At 34.1% G+C, this 18,781-nt stretch overlaps 3 protein-coding genes across 10 annotated transcripts; 2 read left to right on the plus strand and 1 right to left on the minus strand.

The window, feature by feature from the left end:
• Nucleotides 1-248: 248 nt before the first annotated feature.
• On the plus strand, nucleotides 249-6,212 carry LOC106769586 (NAC domain-containing protein 73). Of its 8 annotated transcripts, XM_014655319.2 has the most exons (8): nucleotides 1,084-1,191; nucleotides 1,423-1,493; nucleotides 1,623-1,866; nucleotides 2,198-2,375; nucleotides 2,594-3,168; nucleotides 3,782-4,069; nucleotides 4,608-4,700; nucleotides 5,431-6,210. In XM_014655319.2, the coding sequence occupies exons 3-8, from the start codon at nucleotides 1,741-1,743 to the stop codon at nucleotides 5,518-5,520; spliced, it is 1,350 nt and encodes a 449-aa protein (XP_014510805.1). In that variant the 5' UTR covers nucleotides 1,084-1,191; nucleotides 1,423-1,493; nucleotides 1,623-1,740; the 3' UTR covers nucleotides 5,521-6,210. The 8 variants fall into 8 exon arrangements, with proteins under 8 accessions (XP_022638421.1, XP_014510886.1, XP_014510805.1 ...); XM_022782700.1 differs by lacking the exons at nucleotides 1,084-1,191; nucleotides 1,423-1,493 and adding an exon at nucleotides 249-367; XM_014655400.2 differs by lacking the exons at nucleotides 1,084-1,191; nucleotides 1,423-1,493 and adding an exon at nucleotides 894-1,069.
• A 6,414-nt stretch (nucleotides 6,213-12,626) lies between these two features.
• Nucleotides 12,627-14,364, plus strand: LOC106764447 (leucine-rich repeat extensin-like protein 4). The gene has a single exon (XM_014648735.2). It carries the CDS (start codon nucleotides 12,927-12,929, stop codon nucleotides 14,208-14,210), a length of 1,284 nt encoding a protein of 427 aa, XP_014504221.1. The 5' UTR covers nucleotides 12,627-12,926; the 3' UTR covers nucleotides 14,211-14,364.
• A 1,020-nt stretch (nucleotides 14,365-15,384) lies between these two features.
• Nucleotides 15,385-18,415, minus strand: LOC106764502 (acid phosphatase 1). The gene is made up of 3 exons (XM_014648784.2): nucleotides 17,904-18,415; nucleotides 15,792-16,001; nucleotides 15,385-15,709 (listed from the first exon to the last, which is right to left on the minus strand). The coding sequence occupies exons 1-3, from the start codon at nucleotides 18,269-18,271 to the stop codon at nucleotides 15,532-15,534; spliced, it is 756 nt and encodes a 251-aa protein (XP_014504270.1). The 5' UTR covers nucleotides 18,272-18,415; the 3' UTR covers nucleotides 15,385-15,531.
• Nucleotides 18,416-18,781: the final 366 nt, after the last annotated feature.

An 18,781-nucleotide genomic window follows, 5' to 3' on the forward strand; every position in this document is an offset into this window, starting at 1 on the left:
ATACTCATTTCAAACTTCATTTTCATATTTACTCATACTGTCAAACTTCTTTTATATCTTCAATGCATGTAAATTAAGCTTTACTTTTATTTTACCTATAGGTGTAAACTATTTGGTGCTTCTGGTCCAAGTTATATCTATATATATATATATATATAGATATATGTATATCAGTGTTTGTGAAAGAATATGATTTAACATAGTAATTAGAAGAGGTGGTGGTCCATCAAGTACACACAGCTTTGTCTTGTTTATCAAGCAACCACATCCTAATACTCCCCACCCATCTCTTTCTCTCTCTCTCTCTTGTGTGTGCAAAACATTCATGGCAAAAGCATCATGATCAGCACTCCAGCTCAAAACCCATGTGAGTTTCTATCATCCCTTTTTTCCTTATTTCCATCTGGGTGTCTCACCATGTCTTTCTTTCTTTCTCTCTCTCCCTAAAAATCTTAGCTTTAATCTGTTATTCTTAAATAATGAGACCGTAATTCTGCCCCATGTCGTCGTTATTACTCAAACTCCAAACTTTCTGACACGTATTAAGAAGTGACTGTTTACATTTAAAAATCTATTAATCACCATATATATTACCTCTTCTGCCTGCTAACTTTTGATCAAAGATGATTAACCATGACACAGAAAAATGCAAATGTTTTGAATCAAAATTAAAGTTTCACCCCCATTAAAAGACTGGATACATTATATAAACAATCTCTATGTACTGATTCTGATTCGTTAACTAAATGTTTTCGTGGTTCTTTTGGGATGTGTATTTTTTTTTAATAGTTTTACATACAAATATAAAATAAGACACAAATTGTAAGGTTGGTAGGAGATCCTTGATTAGTAACAGCTATGTGGCCGTTTTGTGGCTTTTGCTTTTGTAGTCAAGGCTGAAAGAAAGGTGTAATACTAGTAGGATTGAGGGAAGAGAGAGGGTGGATTTTGAGCTTTAGTCAGAAAAAAACCAACCGGGTTTTTCTTTCTTTCTTTGCTTCTCTTTTTCTCTTTCTCTCTCATAAACCGCCTACATACATGCACTTCTTAAATTAGCAAAGTCTTAAAGGTATACTATATGTGTGTTTGAAGCAGCAGCTAGCCACCTTTTCCTTTCTTATTTTTCTCACTGCCTTCAGTTAAAGTATCTAGCTAGATAGGGAATTCTGGTGTTTTCCATGGTTAAACCAGGTTTATAGCTCAATCTTATTGTAACTCCTTCCTCTTTTTCCTCCTCTACGCTCTTCTTTATCTTATCCTCACCGAATATTTTCCTTCTTTCCTGCATATTCTCATCTGGGTTCTGCAGATTTTTTTTTCTACGATCGGTTTCCTCTCTTTAACAGTCGCGTACACGTTAAGGAGTTAGTGTTTTCCATCATCATTTTTGTCCGTATTCAAGCTTTTTCCCTTTGTTTGCAGATTTTTAGCCTAGTTTTCTCAACCGGATCATCATCTACATGTTTAATTTCTTAATACACATATATTTACTGGTATTTGTTTTCCTGATACATGTTTAAACCATGTTATATATCGTTGTTTCTGCTTCCTTCGTTGATCATTTTGGAGAATTTCATGTTTTGATGGATCTGAATTGGGTCTTGGATTTTCCTGTAATATAGAGCAGAAACTTGGACATGCTAAGTGGTGGACTGTTCTATAAAAAGGGAGTTGCAGTAATATATTTGAAGGCATCTGGTTTGATCAAGAGAGATAGCACACGCACGCACACGTCACGAGATGAGTAAGATCAGCAACTTGAGTTCTGTAAGCAGTTCTGATCTCATAGATGCCAAGCTTGAAGAGCATCAATTGTGTGGATCCAAGCAGTGCCCTGGTTGCGGACACAAGTTTGAAGGGAAGCCGGTACGGAAAAATATCTCAATAATATTCTTTCCTTCACTGAAAAGCCTTTGACAGTGTATGAAGAAGAATCATATCATGCACAGCCAAAAAAGTATAGCCATATCTGTATGCTTATAGAGCTTGTGCAATTCATTTCATGGGGTTTCCCTTTTTCATTTTATGTCACTGGTAAAGTTTGAGTATTATTATTTTTTGTTAACTAAAGGCTTCAACCTCTTTATTTTCTCTTTCCCTTGTGTTATTCTTCTTGTTCCTCTTCTCTCTCTATCTCTCTTTTTTCTCTTTAGCTTTTGATTCTGGTTTTTCACTTGAGTTTCAATGGAGACTGCAGGACTGGCTAGGCTTGCCAGCAGGAGTGAAGTTTGATCCCACAGACCAAGAACTGATAGAACATCTTGAAGCCAAAGTGGAGGCAAAGAACATGAAATCACACCCTTTGATAGATGAGTTCATTCCCACTATTGAAGGAGAAGACGGAATTTGTTATACCCATCCAGAGAAACTTCCAGGTGTGAGAGAATGATCTTCTAACCATCTTATCCATTATTCCATGTCATTTTTTTAATTCCCAGTTAGGTTTTACCATATAGAGAGAGAGAGACAACCAAAGTCTCTTTTGGGATTTTTAAGAAACTTATACTATAATTGATATAAAGAAAAAGGGTTTTATTTGTCAGTTCACCTAACTTTGATTTTTGGGTGTGTGTGGTTGATATGTGTCTGACAGGAGTAACAAGAGATGGATTGAGCAGGCACTTCTTCCATAGACCCTCAAAGGCTTACACAACTGGGACAAGAAAGAGGAGAAAGATTCAAAACGAATGTGACTTGCAAGGTGGAGAAACCCGGTGGCACAAGACTGGTAAGACCAGACCAGTGATGGTGAATGGAAAACAAAAGGGTTGCAAGAAAATTCTTGTCCTTTACACCAACTTTGGAAAGAACAGAAAGCCAGAGAAAACCAACTGGGTGATGCATCAATACCATTTGGGGCAGCATGAAGAAGAGAAAGAGGGAGAGCTTGTGGTGTCCAAGATATTCTATCAGACACAGCCAAGACAGTGCAACTGGTCTGATAGAAGTGCAACAACTGGTGAAGGAAGTGGAGAACCTAACAACAGTAGCAGAAGGGACAGTGGAAGTGGAAGTTGTTCTTCCAAAGAAATTGCTACTCACAGAGATGAGATGTCTGCTGTTGTCGGTGTCCCTCCAATCACAACTTTCACTCATCACCCTTTGGACATTCACCATCTAAAACCTGATCACTTTAGCTTCATCCCTTTCAGGAAAAGCTTTGATGAGGTACACTGCACACACACATATACAATCATACATACATATATATACATATATCATTCAAACGTGCTAACATGTATATATATATATATATATATATATATATATAATATACATGGCATCACACTTGATTGGACACTTGCATAGTTTTGATTTTAATTGGACACCTTTTTTTTCAAATCAATTAATTGAGCGTGATGTCTCACTTGCATAGCTGCCAAAGCTAACATAATTCACTGAATTTCAACATTCTTTTGGTAAAACTAGAGTTTGCTTTTGCACCAAAAAGTGAAATAAGACATGAAAGGATTAAGGTAGCTGATGATATAACACCATTGCTTGCACAGACAGCATGAATCTGTACGACCATGCTTAATTATAAATCAGTTTCAACCAACCACTGCCTGTTTACCTACCGCTGAAGGTAACAAAAATGCAACAAAGTTACAGCTAATATATCTATATTCACATACCAAGAAAAAGAAACATGAGGTTGACATGTTCTTCTTTTTCTTTTACTTTGATAAACCTTTAAAATAATAGTATGTGTTGTATATTCTTGTGCATTGTATAACATACGTATATAGTTAACAGTTGAATATGATGGTGGAAAATGCAGGTTGGAATGGGAGAGGCTTCAACAGCAAGGGAAGTAGTGCAAGCATCAGGTTCATGTGAAGAAGTGCATGAACGACAGAGAGCACAGCATGTAGTTCATCATCATCAACAACAACAACATCAGCAACATGCTCATCATCAGATTTCAAACTCAGCTTTTCATATCAGTAGGCCATCACATCCCATCTCCACCATTATTTCTCCACCTCCCCTCCACCATACTTCCATCATTCTCGATGACAACTCTTACCATGTCTCTAGAATAATGCTCCAAAATGAAAATTTTCAGGTAATCACCACTCAATTTTCACTTCTTAAACATCATAATATACATGATCATAGTTTTCTTCCCTTTTGATTTTCATAATTGAGAACTACTGTAGCTGTTATCAAATAGCATTGGACCATTGAAAAGAGAAAACTGAGTAAAAACATCACAGTTTATATCATGAACTTGTTAAAATAAGTTTAAACATGGTCATAAATTACTTTCATATGCCCCCTTAAAGTTTAATATAAAAATGTTTATAACCATCTGTGATTTATAATGATAACAATAAATTGGAAAAAAAGGGAAAAAAATATAAGCTAGTCAGTGAAAGAAAGAAAAAATAGTATGTGAAAATCCAAAGGAGTGAGTCTGCATGGTATTGTGCATGAGTCCGGGTGAATGACTAGGAAAAGCTTTTGTGAGTGCTTGAAAAATGAGAAGCATGAAACTGTCTTTTCACTTTTTAAATATTGTTGAACACGATGATTAAGATGTGTGCTTTGAATTTGATTGTTGACCTTGGAAAATGCATCTATGGTATTTGTACACTTTGCAGCAGCAACAACAACATCATCATAAGCTTGGAGGAAGGTCTGCGTCTGGTTTGGAGGAACTCATCATGGGTTGCACTTCAACTGAAATCAAAGAGGTAAGAAAGAACTTTTTGACTCAGAATTATATGAACTTTGTGTGTCATAATGCCAAGAGAAAAGGAAAAGGAAGGCACATAATACATAGAGAAAAATAAAAAATAAAAAAAACATTTTTTACTTAATTGTACTTTTTCTTCCTATTATATATTATATACTGAAAGAAAAACAGTAAAACAAAAAGTGGAACATCAACGATGTTTAAAGGAAAAAGACATTCTTTATTTCATTTTTGAATTGTACAAGAGATCGAAACCACCAACATAATTCGTTCCTCTCATTAGACTACTTCCAATGTTTAAAAGTTTGATCTTTGTTCTTTTTTTTCTTTATTCTCATAAACAAGTTCTTAATTAAGACTGGGAAAAGTGAAAGCAACTTAATTTTATTTTCTTTTTTCAATGGGCCGTGTTTGGCAAGACGCCCATTGACGTTTGACACTTTGACCATGAGGTGGAAAAAGACTGTATTCATGATAAACCAGTGAATTTCCATTTTCCATAATTATCTTTTTTTAGTTCTCATGTAAAATTCATATATATATAGAATCATAATATTCTTGAAGTATATATATATATATATATATATATATATATATATATATATATATATATATATATATATATATATATATATATATATATATATATATATATATATATATATATATAGTGATTTTTCCTTGTTATTACTTAAGATTTTGATTACAAACCCTAACCCTACTTGCAGGAGTCATCCATGACAAACCCACAAGAAGCTGAATGGCTGAAGTACTCTTCTTACTGGCCAGACCCTGACAACCCGGATCATCATGGGTAGAAGAGGGTGAACCCAACAAAGAAAAAAAGTGAAGAGAGAGAGAGAGGGAGAAAGAGAGAGAAATTTAGAGAAAAAACAAAAACCATATAGACAGCATTATAGTCATCATCATCATGAATGCTTGAAGCCTCTCTCAAGTTTCCTTTCAACAAAAAAAAAAGGCCAAAGAAATAATATCCATAGTTTGCTCTCTTTTTTGTTTCTTTTTCCTATGGAGGCCTATTTATGAAACTTTGGTGACTCTCACAAAGGAAGCATAACAGTATAACAGTGTGTGTTCAATGGACAAGCTGGAAAGAAAGAACAAAGGGTGGAAGATTGTAAATCAAAGAGAAAGAAAAGAAAAGAAAAACCCAAGAAAAGGCTGCTGTCACTTCTGACACATGGAGAGAGTGAGAACCAAAGTAAATGTATCCTACTGCATCAAAATCATCACTATTTTCATTACTATACCATTCCTCCTATAATTCTTATTATTTTATTGTTTTCAAATGCTTGTACAATTTCACCTTTCTTCTTTTTTATACCACAAATATACCAATGAGTTTGTGCAAACTGCAAACCACCTTGTTCCTCGTGCTGTACCTAGTCATTACTTCCTTCTTATCCTTAAATTCTTCTTTATGTTTTTATATATATATATATATCATCACATTCATATATAAAAATCAAATGTCCAAAAGAGTGTGTCATTACGCTTCACTTTCTACTTCTTTTCACATTTTTGAAAGGTTTCAGAGGGGAATCATATATAGCTTTCGCTTTCTCTTTTAGAAATATATATATATATACACACACGTATCTATGTATGTATGTTACCAATAACTTTACGTTGGAGTCTCTGACGATGGAAGAATTCATAGCTAGTAAGTATACATGTCCTGGGTTAAGTTTAGAATTTATATCAGATTTGACAGACAAAAAATATATGCATAATGAAAAATAAATAATTGAAGGTTGAAATCCACTTTTGTCATATATATATATATATATATATATATATATATATATATATATATATATATATAGATAGATAGATAGATAGATAGATAGATATGAAATTATCATATATCTTGTTAAGTTGATGGTTGTATATAAAAAAAAAAAAATTGGTATCTAACATGTATATGATTTAAGCATTATAAGAGTACGATGCTTAACTGAGCGTGTAGATCGCAAAAGATTATTTTAATATTTAAGTTTTAGATATACAATGATATTAAATATATTTAAAGATAACAGTAACTTGATTTAATTTGAAATTCTGCATTTTATCTGATGTCATGCACATCCATTACCATATATATCAGAGTCACACCATAAGGTGCACCACGAATCTTTTACTGGTGCTGATGTCTTCCCAGTAGAAAAGAAAACTTACTTTAGGATATGAAGTTCAAGAAGATCTTTTAGTTTTCTTATGGGTCCCCTTAAACTGACCAAAGATCTCTTCTTTGAACCGTAACACTGTGTAATGTGTACACGAAAACACGACTATGACAGCATATATATATATATATATATATGTGTGTGTGTGTGTAATAAAACTATTCACTTTTAATTTAAAACCATTTTCGAAGTTTCATTACTTGAGAAGGAATCTATGGAAAAATTGATGTCTGCTATGGAGAACGAGGGAGCAGAAGTTCAAATCTCTTTATTGAAATAATTTGAGTTTGATTTTGAATAGAACAACACAAGCTATACGTTTATTGGTGAGATTCTTTTGTTTGTATTTTTTAGAAAAGAGAGTGTTATACTACGAGACAGACACCTCTTTATTACTTTATTCTGCGTTAGATTCGATCTTTTTCCTGCAGTGTTACAGAGAAAAGATGAACTAATCCCATCTGAAAGAGAGAGAGTAACGTGCATGTTAATGCTATCTTTTCTTTCATGGGACATGCATGATAAAGCTAAAATCAAGATGAAGAGGGGGCAACTTCATTGTAGTTTCTGAAGGGAATAAAGAGAGAATATATAAGAAGACAAGAATAAACTTTTTAGATGCTTTTTATTTCTGTGTTCTTTTTAAATCACTACGTATCATCTCAAAACTCCAACCTTCTCTAAGCTTTGGGGTTTGTGTATGCTACAAAAAGAAAGATCTTTCTAATCATACATACATGCATCTCGTTTGGATGGAATAGTCTCACGTCGATTAGAGATAAAACCAATTTAAAATATATAAATGAGTGTAGACCTCGCCTTACACGCTGATTTTATAAAGTTGAAGGTTTAAAATTTACTTATATTAACCTAATATTAGAGTCCGATGATAATCTATCGTGACGAGATTTGTGTTGACATATTGTTTCATCAGCTGTTACTCGGACTAAGTCATTAATTAGGTTTTTAGGATGTTATAAGATAAATTAAGAACTAAACAAGAAGAGAAAGAAAAGGGAAATGGTGGGTTGGTGATATGAAACTAGCAAGAGGAAGTGTCTCTTTCCACATGGCATTTAAAATTTAAAAGAGGCCTAAAAAGGTGATATTAAGTTCTTTCACTTTAGGGAAGATTTTGGATGCTTTTGAAGTGAGAATATAGTGAGAGAGAGAGATGAGGAAGATTAATGGCAGTGAGTGTTAATTAGGGTTAGGTTCTTGGTGTGGCAGAGATTTGGTCCCATAAAGAACTCACACATGGAATGGTCGTTGGTTGTGCAAAGAGGAATATAACAACATAACATGCCTGTTATCCAACTTTTCTCGATTCTTCCTTCAATTTTTCAGACCCTACCACTTTGGTTTTCATTTCAAACCTTCATTTTCCTCCAACCATCTTTTCTTTTCATCATCTATACAAAAATTTCAAACTTATTTTACTTCAATTATTGCTTCAGGAGTGTTTATCAGTTCAATTCTGAAGAATGAACAATCTTAGTATTGTTAGTTGATCTATTATATATGTTAATTTTGCATATTTTACTGAGTTTTTAAAATAAAATGTATATAAAATGATAAAAGTATGATTAAGTAGCATATTCAAGACGAATATATATAAATGACATAACTGTGACACTGCTACCATGCACAATATGTCATTAAAATATCAATAATTTTTTTAATTATATGACTATATTAGGAGATAATTTTTATGGATTATGATATGTTAATAATTTTATTTAACAACTATTTTTTACAATAGATTATGTGTTACTATTTTATTAATTTGTATATTTGAAATAGATCATTCACAACGTTGTAATAAAAAATTGTTAAAAAGATATTTTTCAATTTTTATGTTACTATAACCTAAATTATGTTATGAAGACTACTACAAAATAGTTTATGGGTCCAAAACCATTTTTTTAAGATTTACAATGTGTCTGTCTTTTTTTTATTTTCCTATTTAAGGATGCCGAGGGTAAGCTTAGCTCGATGCAAGCCCACTCTTTTAAAATGTTTCAATGTTTATTTCTGCACCCCATCAAATTTCTTCTTTTACCTTTCGGATTTTTCCTTCGGGAAAACTTTTCCAGAAGATCCCACTGCTATTCCGGATCAAAATTTTCGGAAGTCTGAGATGGAGTGCATGAAAAAATTGATGGGTACAGAAAGAAACAGATCATAGAATTGCCCCAAAAAAAGTACAATACGTTGGGGAATTTCTTTCTGCACCACCATACTTCCTTTCTGCACTTTCATATGTTTGAAAAACTATGGTTTGCATTTTTTTTTTTGTTTAAAGTCTTTTTCAAATTTTATAATAAAATTTTCTGATTTTTCAATCTGGGATTACACAATAATATGAAAAGTAATAATAAGATGATACAAATTTCTATTCATTTGAGACCTATTATAAAAATAAAATAATTACAAATCTGAAAATGACTTTATTTATTAAAAATAAAATTGAGAATTTATTTCTAGATTATAGATTGCATAATTTAGGAGTCACTTTTTAAGGAAAAAAAGAGTTTTTGGATTGCGGAATTCAAAGCTTTCTGACTGTAGAATCCGAAATTTCTGACAGAATGTAATGTGATATGTTGCTCTCTTATATGTGAAAAAAGCGTGAGAGGTAAAAATATGTAGCCCTGCGACAGTGACACAGAAGAACATGGTAAAAACTAAGATATTTTTGTCTTTTACACACTCTTATGATACAAGATGTAGGAAGAAACCATAGAAAGACCCTTATGTCTAACTCCTTAAAGCCATGTTTTGGATTTAGGAAACAAGATGAACTAGAAAAACCCAAAATGCAGAGACAAGAAAAAGTATATCAGTGTATCAAAGAAAAGGCTATAAAAAAGAGAGAGGATAAAATAGATGTATATTATGCAGTTAATGATTTTAAATATGCTGAATAACTCATTGAATATTGACTAAGATGAACGCCTATTAATGATTTAAAAGTTGTTAACAAAAATAACAAAATTAAACCATTTTTACAAAAGAATAAATCACTTTCAACATCTTAAGAAAGAAATGATATTTTGAAAAAAATTAACTAATATAATTAAGCCTTAATCTTATTAGTTCAAGCTTAGTCATCATCTGAATTGACTAATTGTATCAAGTTTTTTTCTGCTAGTGTTTCTGAACTTAGAAATTTGCAAACTTGATAACGAGAAGAAATTTTTTGATGCAGCATTTTTCTCTGAGCAAGTCCTAATCCAACAAAGGTACATGCAGACAGCAATATATGTTGATGATGAGAATAGATGAAGAAGTAAAGGCAAAGGAACATAACATTTATGCAGCAACAACCCAAAAGAATTGAAGATGGGACCTAAATCAAACCCATGTTGCAATAATTACACGTGACCACACCACACCTAACTGCTAACTATTCACTTGATATTGATGATAGCACATGCAACTAGCCATTAATATAAAGTGTTTGACTAAATTAAAGCCAGAAGCTAAGAATGTGAAGAATGTAACAGATAGCAGCCTGTAGAATACACATTGATTTCCCTAATATCATTATGCCTTACCCATTTGCATTTTGCAATAAATAACATCTTCCATTTCACAAAGTTTTAGATTCATATAGCTTTACAATTTTTGGAATTATATAATGCTTAGTTTGAGTAAGACCTGTCATATTACTCAACCACAGTCTGTCTTGTGTCACTTTCTCAGTTTCTTTGATTAATTGTGTACTGATAATTTATAGGCTTCAAGAACTAATTTTATTTTTATATTTTAAAAACAAGAACTTTAGTTCTTATATTTCTAAAATATGGTAATTCTTTCTTAGATCTAGTACTATATTTGATCAAGGGACTGGCTGTAACACACTTTAAAAGATACAAAAATGAAAATTTATTATTAAGACCTGTTCCGGTACGAGGTCGAGTTACCCAACCTATACAATTTCTTCTCCTCGGACCGTCTGCTAATTTACTCCACCAGTTCTTCCTTGTACTCGCTGCGTCCGGGGGTACCTGCCAAAGGTAATCCGATGCTTAAGTTAGTTAAGTTATCCGTTAGGTCTTTAGATTCAGAGATAAATGCGTAATCTACCTACCTGGGACCTTTGACCTGTATTTATAGTGTTGGACATAGGCCTGGTATTAAGGTTGCCCTAATTGAGGCCCAATTACAGCCCAACCACCTTAAGCACATGATTACACTAATCATCTTGAACTTACCTTGGCCATGAAGACCGTTCGCCTGCTACCGTTCGGACCTCGCTACTCATTCCTACCGGCCGTCTTGTGAGATAACTGACCCCTCTCTGGGTGTCTTCAATGAGTTGATTTGTCTTAACCGACCGTCCGGCTATATTCTTTTGCCCGAACGGTGGTCCCTAGTACAAGACCAAATCTTAGGTTTTTGTTGAAGTAATCTAAGTGTAAGTCTAAATCTCACATTGAAATAATCTAAGTATACTATACCATTATAAAGTATACTTAAGTTCTGGTGACAATGATTTGAAAATTCAATTGAGTTCCACTTGTGTTGCAGAAGATCTGAACAAGAGGAATCTTACCCTTTATTTGTTTTATAATTGGAACGAATATGCTGATGACCAGCCATAGAACTTGGAAGCTAGCTGCTTTTGACTAGTAATCAGAATGGCGTGCGCTACCTTTTTCACCTCAGAGTTTTCAAACCAGACTTCCTCTGCCTAATGATTGGTTGCTGGAGCATGTTCTCATCATTTAGAAAAGAGAACTGAACACTGAATGTCACTAACTTTTGCTGAACTTTAGAAATTGCCATTGTACAGTATAAATCTGGGAGCATACTTCACTCACAGAATCATTTAAAAACAAAAAATTCCTCCACACTGCTGGGAAAGTTTCTGTACCCTGATGCCTCATGATATTCAATGTCCCCTTTTGCTGATACCATTTTGATTATTTTAATTTTTCTCCAAGATTTACACTTTCTCAGTTAGGAAATGTTCAATTTGGCTGTTTATTTCAACAGACTAATATGTCATCATGACAGGTTGAGAACTAGAAAGTAAAGGGGTTGTTTTGTTCCTGCAATAAAGAGCTATATCTATTAGGAATAGTTTGATTAGTAAAAAAAACAAGGCTATTCTAAGAATAAATGAAAGTTAATTAGAGTTTTAAAAAAATTCTTATGCAGCAATGGAGTAGGCACGGATATTTGGTAGCTAGTAGCTACCAACTGGCAACCATTTATCAGAAATTAAATTCCCTCTACCAGCTACTTAGTTTAAAAGTACCTTGTGTTTTTTCATCCTTTTGTCTTTCTCCTTATTGCTTGGTACAAAATGAGTTAGCACAGTATCAAATCTCTTAAATGTTTTAGAGTTTCCAAAACGACGAAAGAGTGTCAACTAAGTTACATGCTCTAATGCTCATACACAGTCATGCCAAGTACATATCAACTTGGCCCCTTTCTGGAGATGATTACAAAGTGGCAAACACCTTTTCATTTTCACTAATGGCATCAACTTTCTTAAATTACAATGGCCAAAATCTTGTTTAGATGCTATGTGTATCATGTGAATGCTTATTAATGCGATCATTTTATTTCAACTAATGATCTTAAATTCAAGTTACCCTATGGTTAACTAATTAAGTGTTACTGTTATTTTCTAGTCTGTAATTAAGACCACAACACTGAAACATCATTTGTTAGTCTGCAGCCACTATAATAATAAGATCTATAAAAGTTGTGGCAATTAGTGATTAGTGAGACCATCTCACCTCGCCACACTGTTCTGACACAGAAATTTTCACTCAAAGAAGTCAACATCTGTACAGAAAAAGGTGTACAAAGGTATGCCTCAAACAAACGCATTACATAAACTAAAAAGAAAATGGGAAAAAAGAAAGGGAGCATTATCAGCCCCACCACCAGCAGTCCACCACTCTCTCTTCAATGTAGCAGCCTTATTTGGGTTTTGGGCAAGCTTAGTTAAGAATCATATCCTCTTGAATTAAGCATTTTGGCATCTTCAGCTAAAAATGGAGAATAGCTGCATTCTAGCCTTTCTCATCCTCATTCTACATTCAAACACAACAAAAGCTGTCTTCAGTGTTGGTGGTGGTGTTGGTGTAGGTGTAGGTGTAGGCGTTGGTGTTGGTGTTGGTGTTGGCAATGGAAATGGGGGTGGCAATGGTGGAATGGTTTGGGTTGGAGGAGGGATTAACAGCCCAGAGCCCCATGGATCTTCAGTGCCAAAACCTGAAGGAGCTTACACAGCTCTCCAAGCTTGGAAATCTGCAATCACTGAGGACCCTCTTAATATTTTAGAAAGTTGGGTTGGTCCAAATGTGTGTTCTTACAAAGGAGTCTTCTGTGCAAATCCTCAAGACGAAATGGTTGCATCAGCATTCCCAGTTGTTGCAGGCATAGATCTCAACCATGCAAATCTGAAAGGAACTCTAGTCAAAGAGCTGTCTCTACTCAGTGATTTGTCTCTTCTCCATCTCAACACTAACAGATTCACGGGTTCTGTTCCTGATACATTCAGAGACCTGGTTTTTCTGGAAGAGTTAGACCTCAGCAACAACCAACTTTCAGGTCCTTTCCCTGTTGCTACTTTGTACATGCCTGGCCTCATCTACTTAGACCTAAGATTCAACTACTTCTCTGGGGCCCTTCCCGAGGAACTTTTCATCAAGAATCTGGATGCAATATTTCTCAATAACAACCAGTTTGAAGGTGAAATTCCCCAAAACTTGGGTAGCTCCCCAGCCTCGGTGATAAACCTGGCCAACAACAAGTTGAGTGGAAACATCCCAGCAAGTTTGGGCTTCATGGGTTCTAAAATAAAGGAGATTCTGTTCCTGAATAACCAGTTAACTGGTTGCATCCCTGAGGGAGTGGGGCTATTCACGGAGATGCAAGTTCTGGATGTGAGCTTCAACTCACTTATGGGTCATTTGCCAGACACACTGTCATGCCTTCAAGACATAGAAGTTCTGAACTTGGCTCATAACAAGCTCTCTGGGGAGTTATCAGACGTAGTATGCTCTTTGAGAAGTCTTGCAAATCTAACTGTTGCTTACAATTTCTTTTCCGGGTTCAGCCAACAATGCTCAAGGCTTTTCTTTAGGAATGTGGGTTTTGATTTCTCCCTAAACTGCATTCCTGGGAGGGACATGCAGAGACCTCAACCTGAATGCTCTGTCATCCCAGGTGGTAGCCTTAGTTGTCTCAGAATCCCCACACCAAGGCCTCTTGTTTGTGGTTCAATGGCTGTAAGTAATTCTAAGCACATTCATCCCATTTCACCATCTCCTTGATGGTAATCGCATTATTAGTTACATAACAGGTTGGTCATAGCTGTTCCATTAATTACTGCTACCAATCTTCATTCACATTCTGCTAATTTACTTCTTAAAAGATTCCTTGTGCATATTCGTAATTAATGGAAATTTATTTGGGATGCTTCTAATATCTACTCTATCTATCTACCTTCACCCGCATCATCAAAGATGGATAGCTTAGTTTATGTTTCCCGTGACATGTTTGCTTGATTTTAGCTACTTTATTTTGTACTGCTTTATCACGGGTTCTTCAATTATTCCGTCAACAACTTCACTAACCACATTCGACAAGACCCTACTTGATAGCTTCTAAACAGATAAATTTCACACCACTGTAATGCACTAGGTTACATCAAAAGGTTATATCTAAATTACTTGGAAAGCTGCTCTTGTCCAAATTCAACTTCAATAATACAAGTGATGATATTGCATGAGATTGCCATTGTGGCTTGCTCATACTTCAAGATATACAAATTATTAGATAGGTATTAATGCACCAATAAATATGCATACTGCATAGATTGCACATTAGAGATGCCGTTGTTTAAACACCCTCACAAGTTTAAAATATTTAGTGCTATTTGGTGAAACCTGCTAACTAAAACACAAAAATAAAGTAAAATTAAGTTTTGATATGTGCTTTTTTTTATCAATTTTTTTTAATATTTAGTGAAAAGATATCAAATAAAAATGTTTCAGATATAGAATCCGTGATTAAAGATATTTTCACACTTTACTTCAAGTTCGTTTAAGTATTTCTCAACGTTTTTAATCAAAATCTCTCTTTGTGTAAAATTTTAAATTTACAATAAATACAATCACTTACTTTTTTATCAATAATCTTAATTAGAAGTAATGTTTACGAATAATTATTTTCCGGAAACCGTCCTCCATGACGTGTAGACATCAAATTATTCAACTAGTCGTTCCTTCTTAGTGACCTAATCCTATCGGCCCCAATAGTACAATTTAATATCTTAATATTTAATATCAAGACTTCTAATTTTTTTGGTTTAGAGAGGAAATTATTATGAAACTGTTGTTTTAAAATGATTTAAAATCATTCCTAAAAAACACCCTGATGTCGATCTAGTTAGAGGTTTAAATAATTGGTTAGAGATTCTGGACTCAAACTGCAGCACCATTGTTGTACAATGAAATGAAAAATAATCATTCCTCAGTTTTTAAATTACCATGTTGCAACAGACAATAAGCATTACATTACCATGAAAAAATCACGGCAGGGAACTAAAACTGGGAATCGTAAAAAATAATACAGATTTCTGAGAAGACATTGCTATGGAATATAATACATTGGGTTTGGAAGTTTGAAAGACCGTGCGGCTACTGCATAACCCCACAAATCACTCCACTGATCCCCAGAGCTTCCATGAATCATGTAGCCTTCGTTCTCCACCTCTTCTCTCTTCTCAGACTTGTAACTAATGGCAGGTTTGCCTTTATCAGAAGACCCTCTGTTTCGTTAACAAAGAGTTTCAGTTGGAACTTATTCAATAAAATAAGATACATATTTCCAAGAACCAGTAATTTATGTACCTTAAGATAAGTCTCTCCCAATTTCTGTACCCTGAAAGCAGAAGGTTTGTCTCCGTGTCATTCCTTTGATACTCACTCCTCCCAGTTAAGAGAAATATCTTGAACCCCAATTCCTTAAGCTCGTTATACAAAATTAAATTGGCTGCCAAAGCTGGGGCAGCAGCCGAGTGCACCCAAGTATCAAAGGAAGTCTCGTTGAAGATATCAAATCTGCAGTTTAAAACAAAAGCCCATAATCAACTTCAACAAAGAAATTCTGACAAGCAACTGCCATGGGTTAAGAAAATCACTGACAGATTTCAGTGTTCACTCGTTTTTTAATTGAAAGAAAGAACACGAGTCTTTTGGCTAAAATTAACTTCCGAACCACATTGCATCTATTCATTAATCCCCCCAATTCCAAGACATAGGACCGAGAGCCATTGATAATTGATAAAGTGCCCTTCCTAGTTTCAGTTATTCTTTAACTTTAGGCAACTTTTCAATTCGTAAAAATAACAGAATCCTTGACAATTACAGTTGTAGAAACCCATCTTCGAAACAGTTCAGATTTCCTTTTCCTAAAGGCTAGTTACATCGAGTGTTATACATCCAGCACTTTTAACTCCCATCAAAACTTTCACCCAAAAGCAACTTCTCAACTAAAGATTCTCTCTGGAACATCAATGATAAGAAAAGATACATTTGAAAAAGTTTATTTGCAGCTATTTAATAAAATAAGCACTTGTTTTTAAATATTTCTTTTTTTAAATATGACATGAAAACAATTTAGCCTATGTGGTTTTAAGTTTGGATTTTTCCAAATTCAGTTTAGAAAGGAAAATCAACTTTGAAAAATATCTGGTTAGTCTTAAAAGTATGTTTGTACATTAAAATTTTGCCTTAAATCTCAGTTTAATAGAAGTGAGACTTGGGTTAATCTTGTAAACTTGGTTTACAAACTTAATTTTAACCCAAACATAAGATCAAATTATAATCCAAATATGTATTATACAAATTGTAATCCAAACATACGCTTGACCATAATTATATACATCAATTTAATCTTGTTTCTACTCCAAGTATAAAAGTGACTTGCACATAAATAATTAGATAATAAAAACTTATTAAATACAATGATCATCCATCTAAACTATTTGATCAAATAATTAAGCCTCAAACAATTTTTTTATCTAGTAAACCATTTTCTTTCGGCAAAATGGAACAATTTAAATATAATAAATGAATTTATATATTTTTTGGGTAGGCTAATGCTATTTATATTATAATTACTTTGAACAGGGCATAAGAATTGTACTACCAAAGACTAAAACAATTATAGCTTAGCATATAAGCGTATAACAATGGCATTGCATTATACTTTGAGCTACCCCTGCATCTTTTTCATGTCATTGACCTACCCATTCAAGATAAACATCACACAACCCATCCCCTTTGTCTTTTTCTTGCTTCTGGTAAAAAAACTTAAAAGAAAATTCATGCAGAACTTTCAACCCATGACATAAATTTGGATATTATGACAGTTCAGTCCGAATTTGTAACTCTAATTTTTTACAATAACGAGCTCTTATTTTAATAAACATGTTTTTTGTAAGTCTAAGATTTCATAAAAATGGACATTCTATAGACCTTCAACAACTAATGTTCACGTGAATGGCCAGAGATCCAACATTGGTTCTTTCATACGTGTCAATTGGACAGATCATCCATAGTGACTACAGTAGATGCAATTTAGCCTTATGGACATTCTATAGACCTTCAACAACTAATGCTCACGTGAAAGGCCAGAGATCCAACATTGGTTCTTTCATACGTGTCAATTGGACAGATCATCCATAGTGACTACAGTAGATGCAATTTAACCTTTTGTACCATTATTTCATGAAAAAGTTATTTAAAAGAGTAGCTTAGAAAATGTACTGTTTTCTCTAGAAAAGTATCCTATAAAGCAGCTTTGTATTTGTATTCAATAATTACTATACGAGAAATTGTTTCAACAATGGTTAGCAAGCATTTGGAGCCTAATGAGGTTCAGGACAAACAAATTCCAATCAAAATCCTAGGGCTACAAAACGCAAAAATCTAAACCCAATCAGCATAATCATCGCTTACCCGAATCCAATTTGTTGATAGTAAGGCACGTTGGAGAGGAGCGTCTCGTCGATGTCGAACACCCACGCGTCTCTTCCGTCTCCGACCATTCTCACGCTCCTCGCGAACGCCAACGACAAATTCCCAACAACTTCGCAGTCCCTCCGGTACCGCTCTCCGGTCATGTACTCGGCCACGAAATCCACGCAATTCACCGGCACGCGCTCCCACGCCCCCGCGTTGTTCGTCTCCACCGCCAGCCTCCAGCTGTCGCAGTAATCGCTCGAGATTGCCTTCTCCGACGGCAACCTCAGCATCGGCTCCGACCGAATGTGGCTGACCGTTGAGAGGGCCACCAGCAGGGACAGCAGCCACACGCCGGAATCCATCACCGGAAAACAGATAGGCCGCTGAAGGGATCCGGTAGCCGGCGACTACTTTCTTTTTCCTTTTTCTATATATAAAATAAAAGGGAGAAAGAAAAAATTGGTTTTTAAAATGCAACTGAATGGAACTATAATTCCCCTTCGTTCGCATCGGGCTGAGTTTTATGGGCTTATAAAAACCTCATCCTATTTTTTTTTTTTTAACTTTCTAAAATTATATTTTATTTAAAAATAAACTTTTGCAGAAAACAAACACATGAACTAGGATTACTTTTTTCAGTTTTTGCAACTTAATCCCTCATCAAAATTAAATCTAATTGGATTAAAAAAACTTGTTAATTTAAATTTTAAAGTGTGTTTGATATATACATTCTTTTTAAAGTTTTACTAAAATTTTAGATGTAAAATGTTGAATTTATTATTTAATATGATTGAATTAGAGGTAATTAAATGAGTTATTTTATCAATAATGTTAGCATAAGTTTCAAAGAACTGATTTAAAAAATAAATATT

The sequence above is a fragment of the Vigna radiata genome, chromosome 1, assembly GCF_000741045.1.
Source record: "Vigna radiata var. radiata cultivar VC1973A chromosome 1, Vradiata_ver6, whole genome shotgun sequence".
In the NCBI taxonomy this organism is placed as follows: Eukaryota; Viridiplantae; Streptophyta; class Magnoliopsida; order Fabales; family Fabaceae; genus Vigna; species Vigna radiata.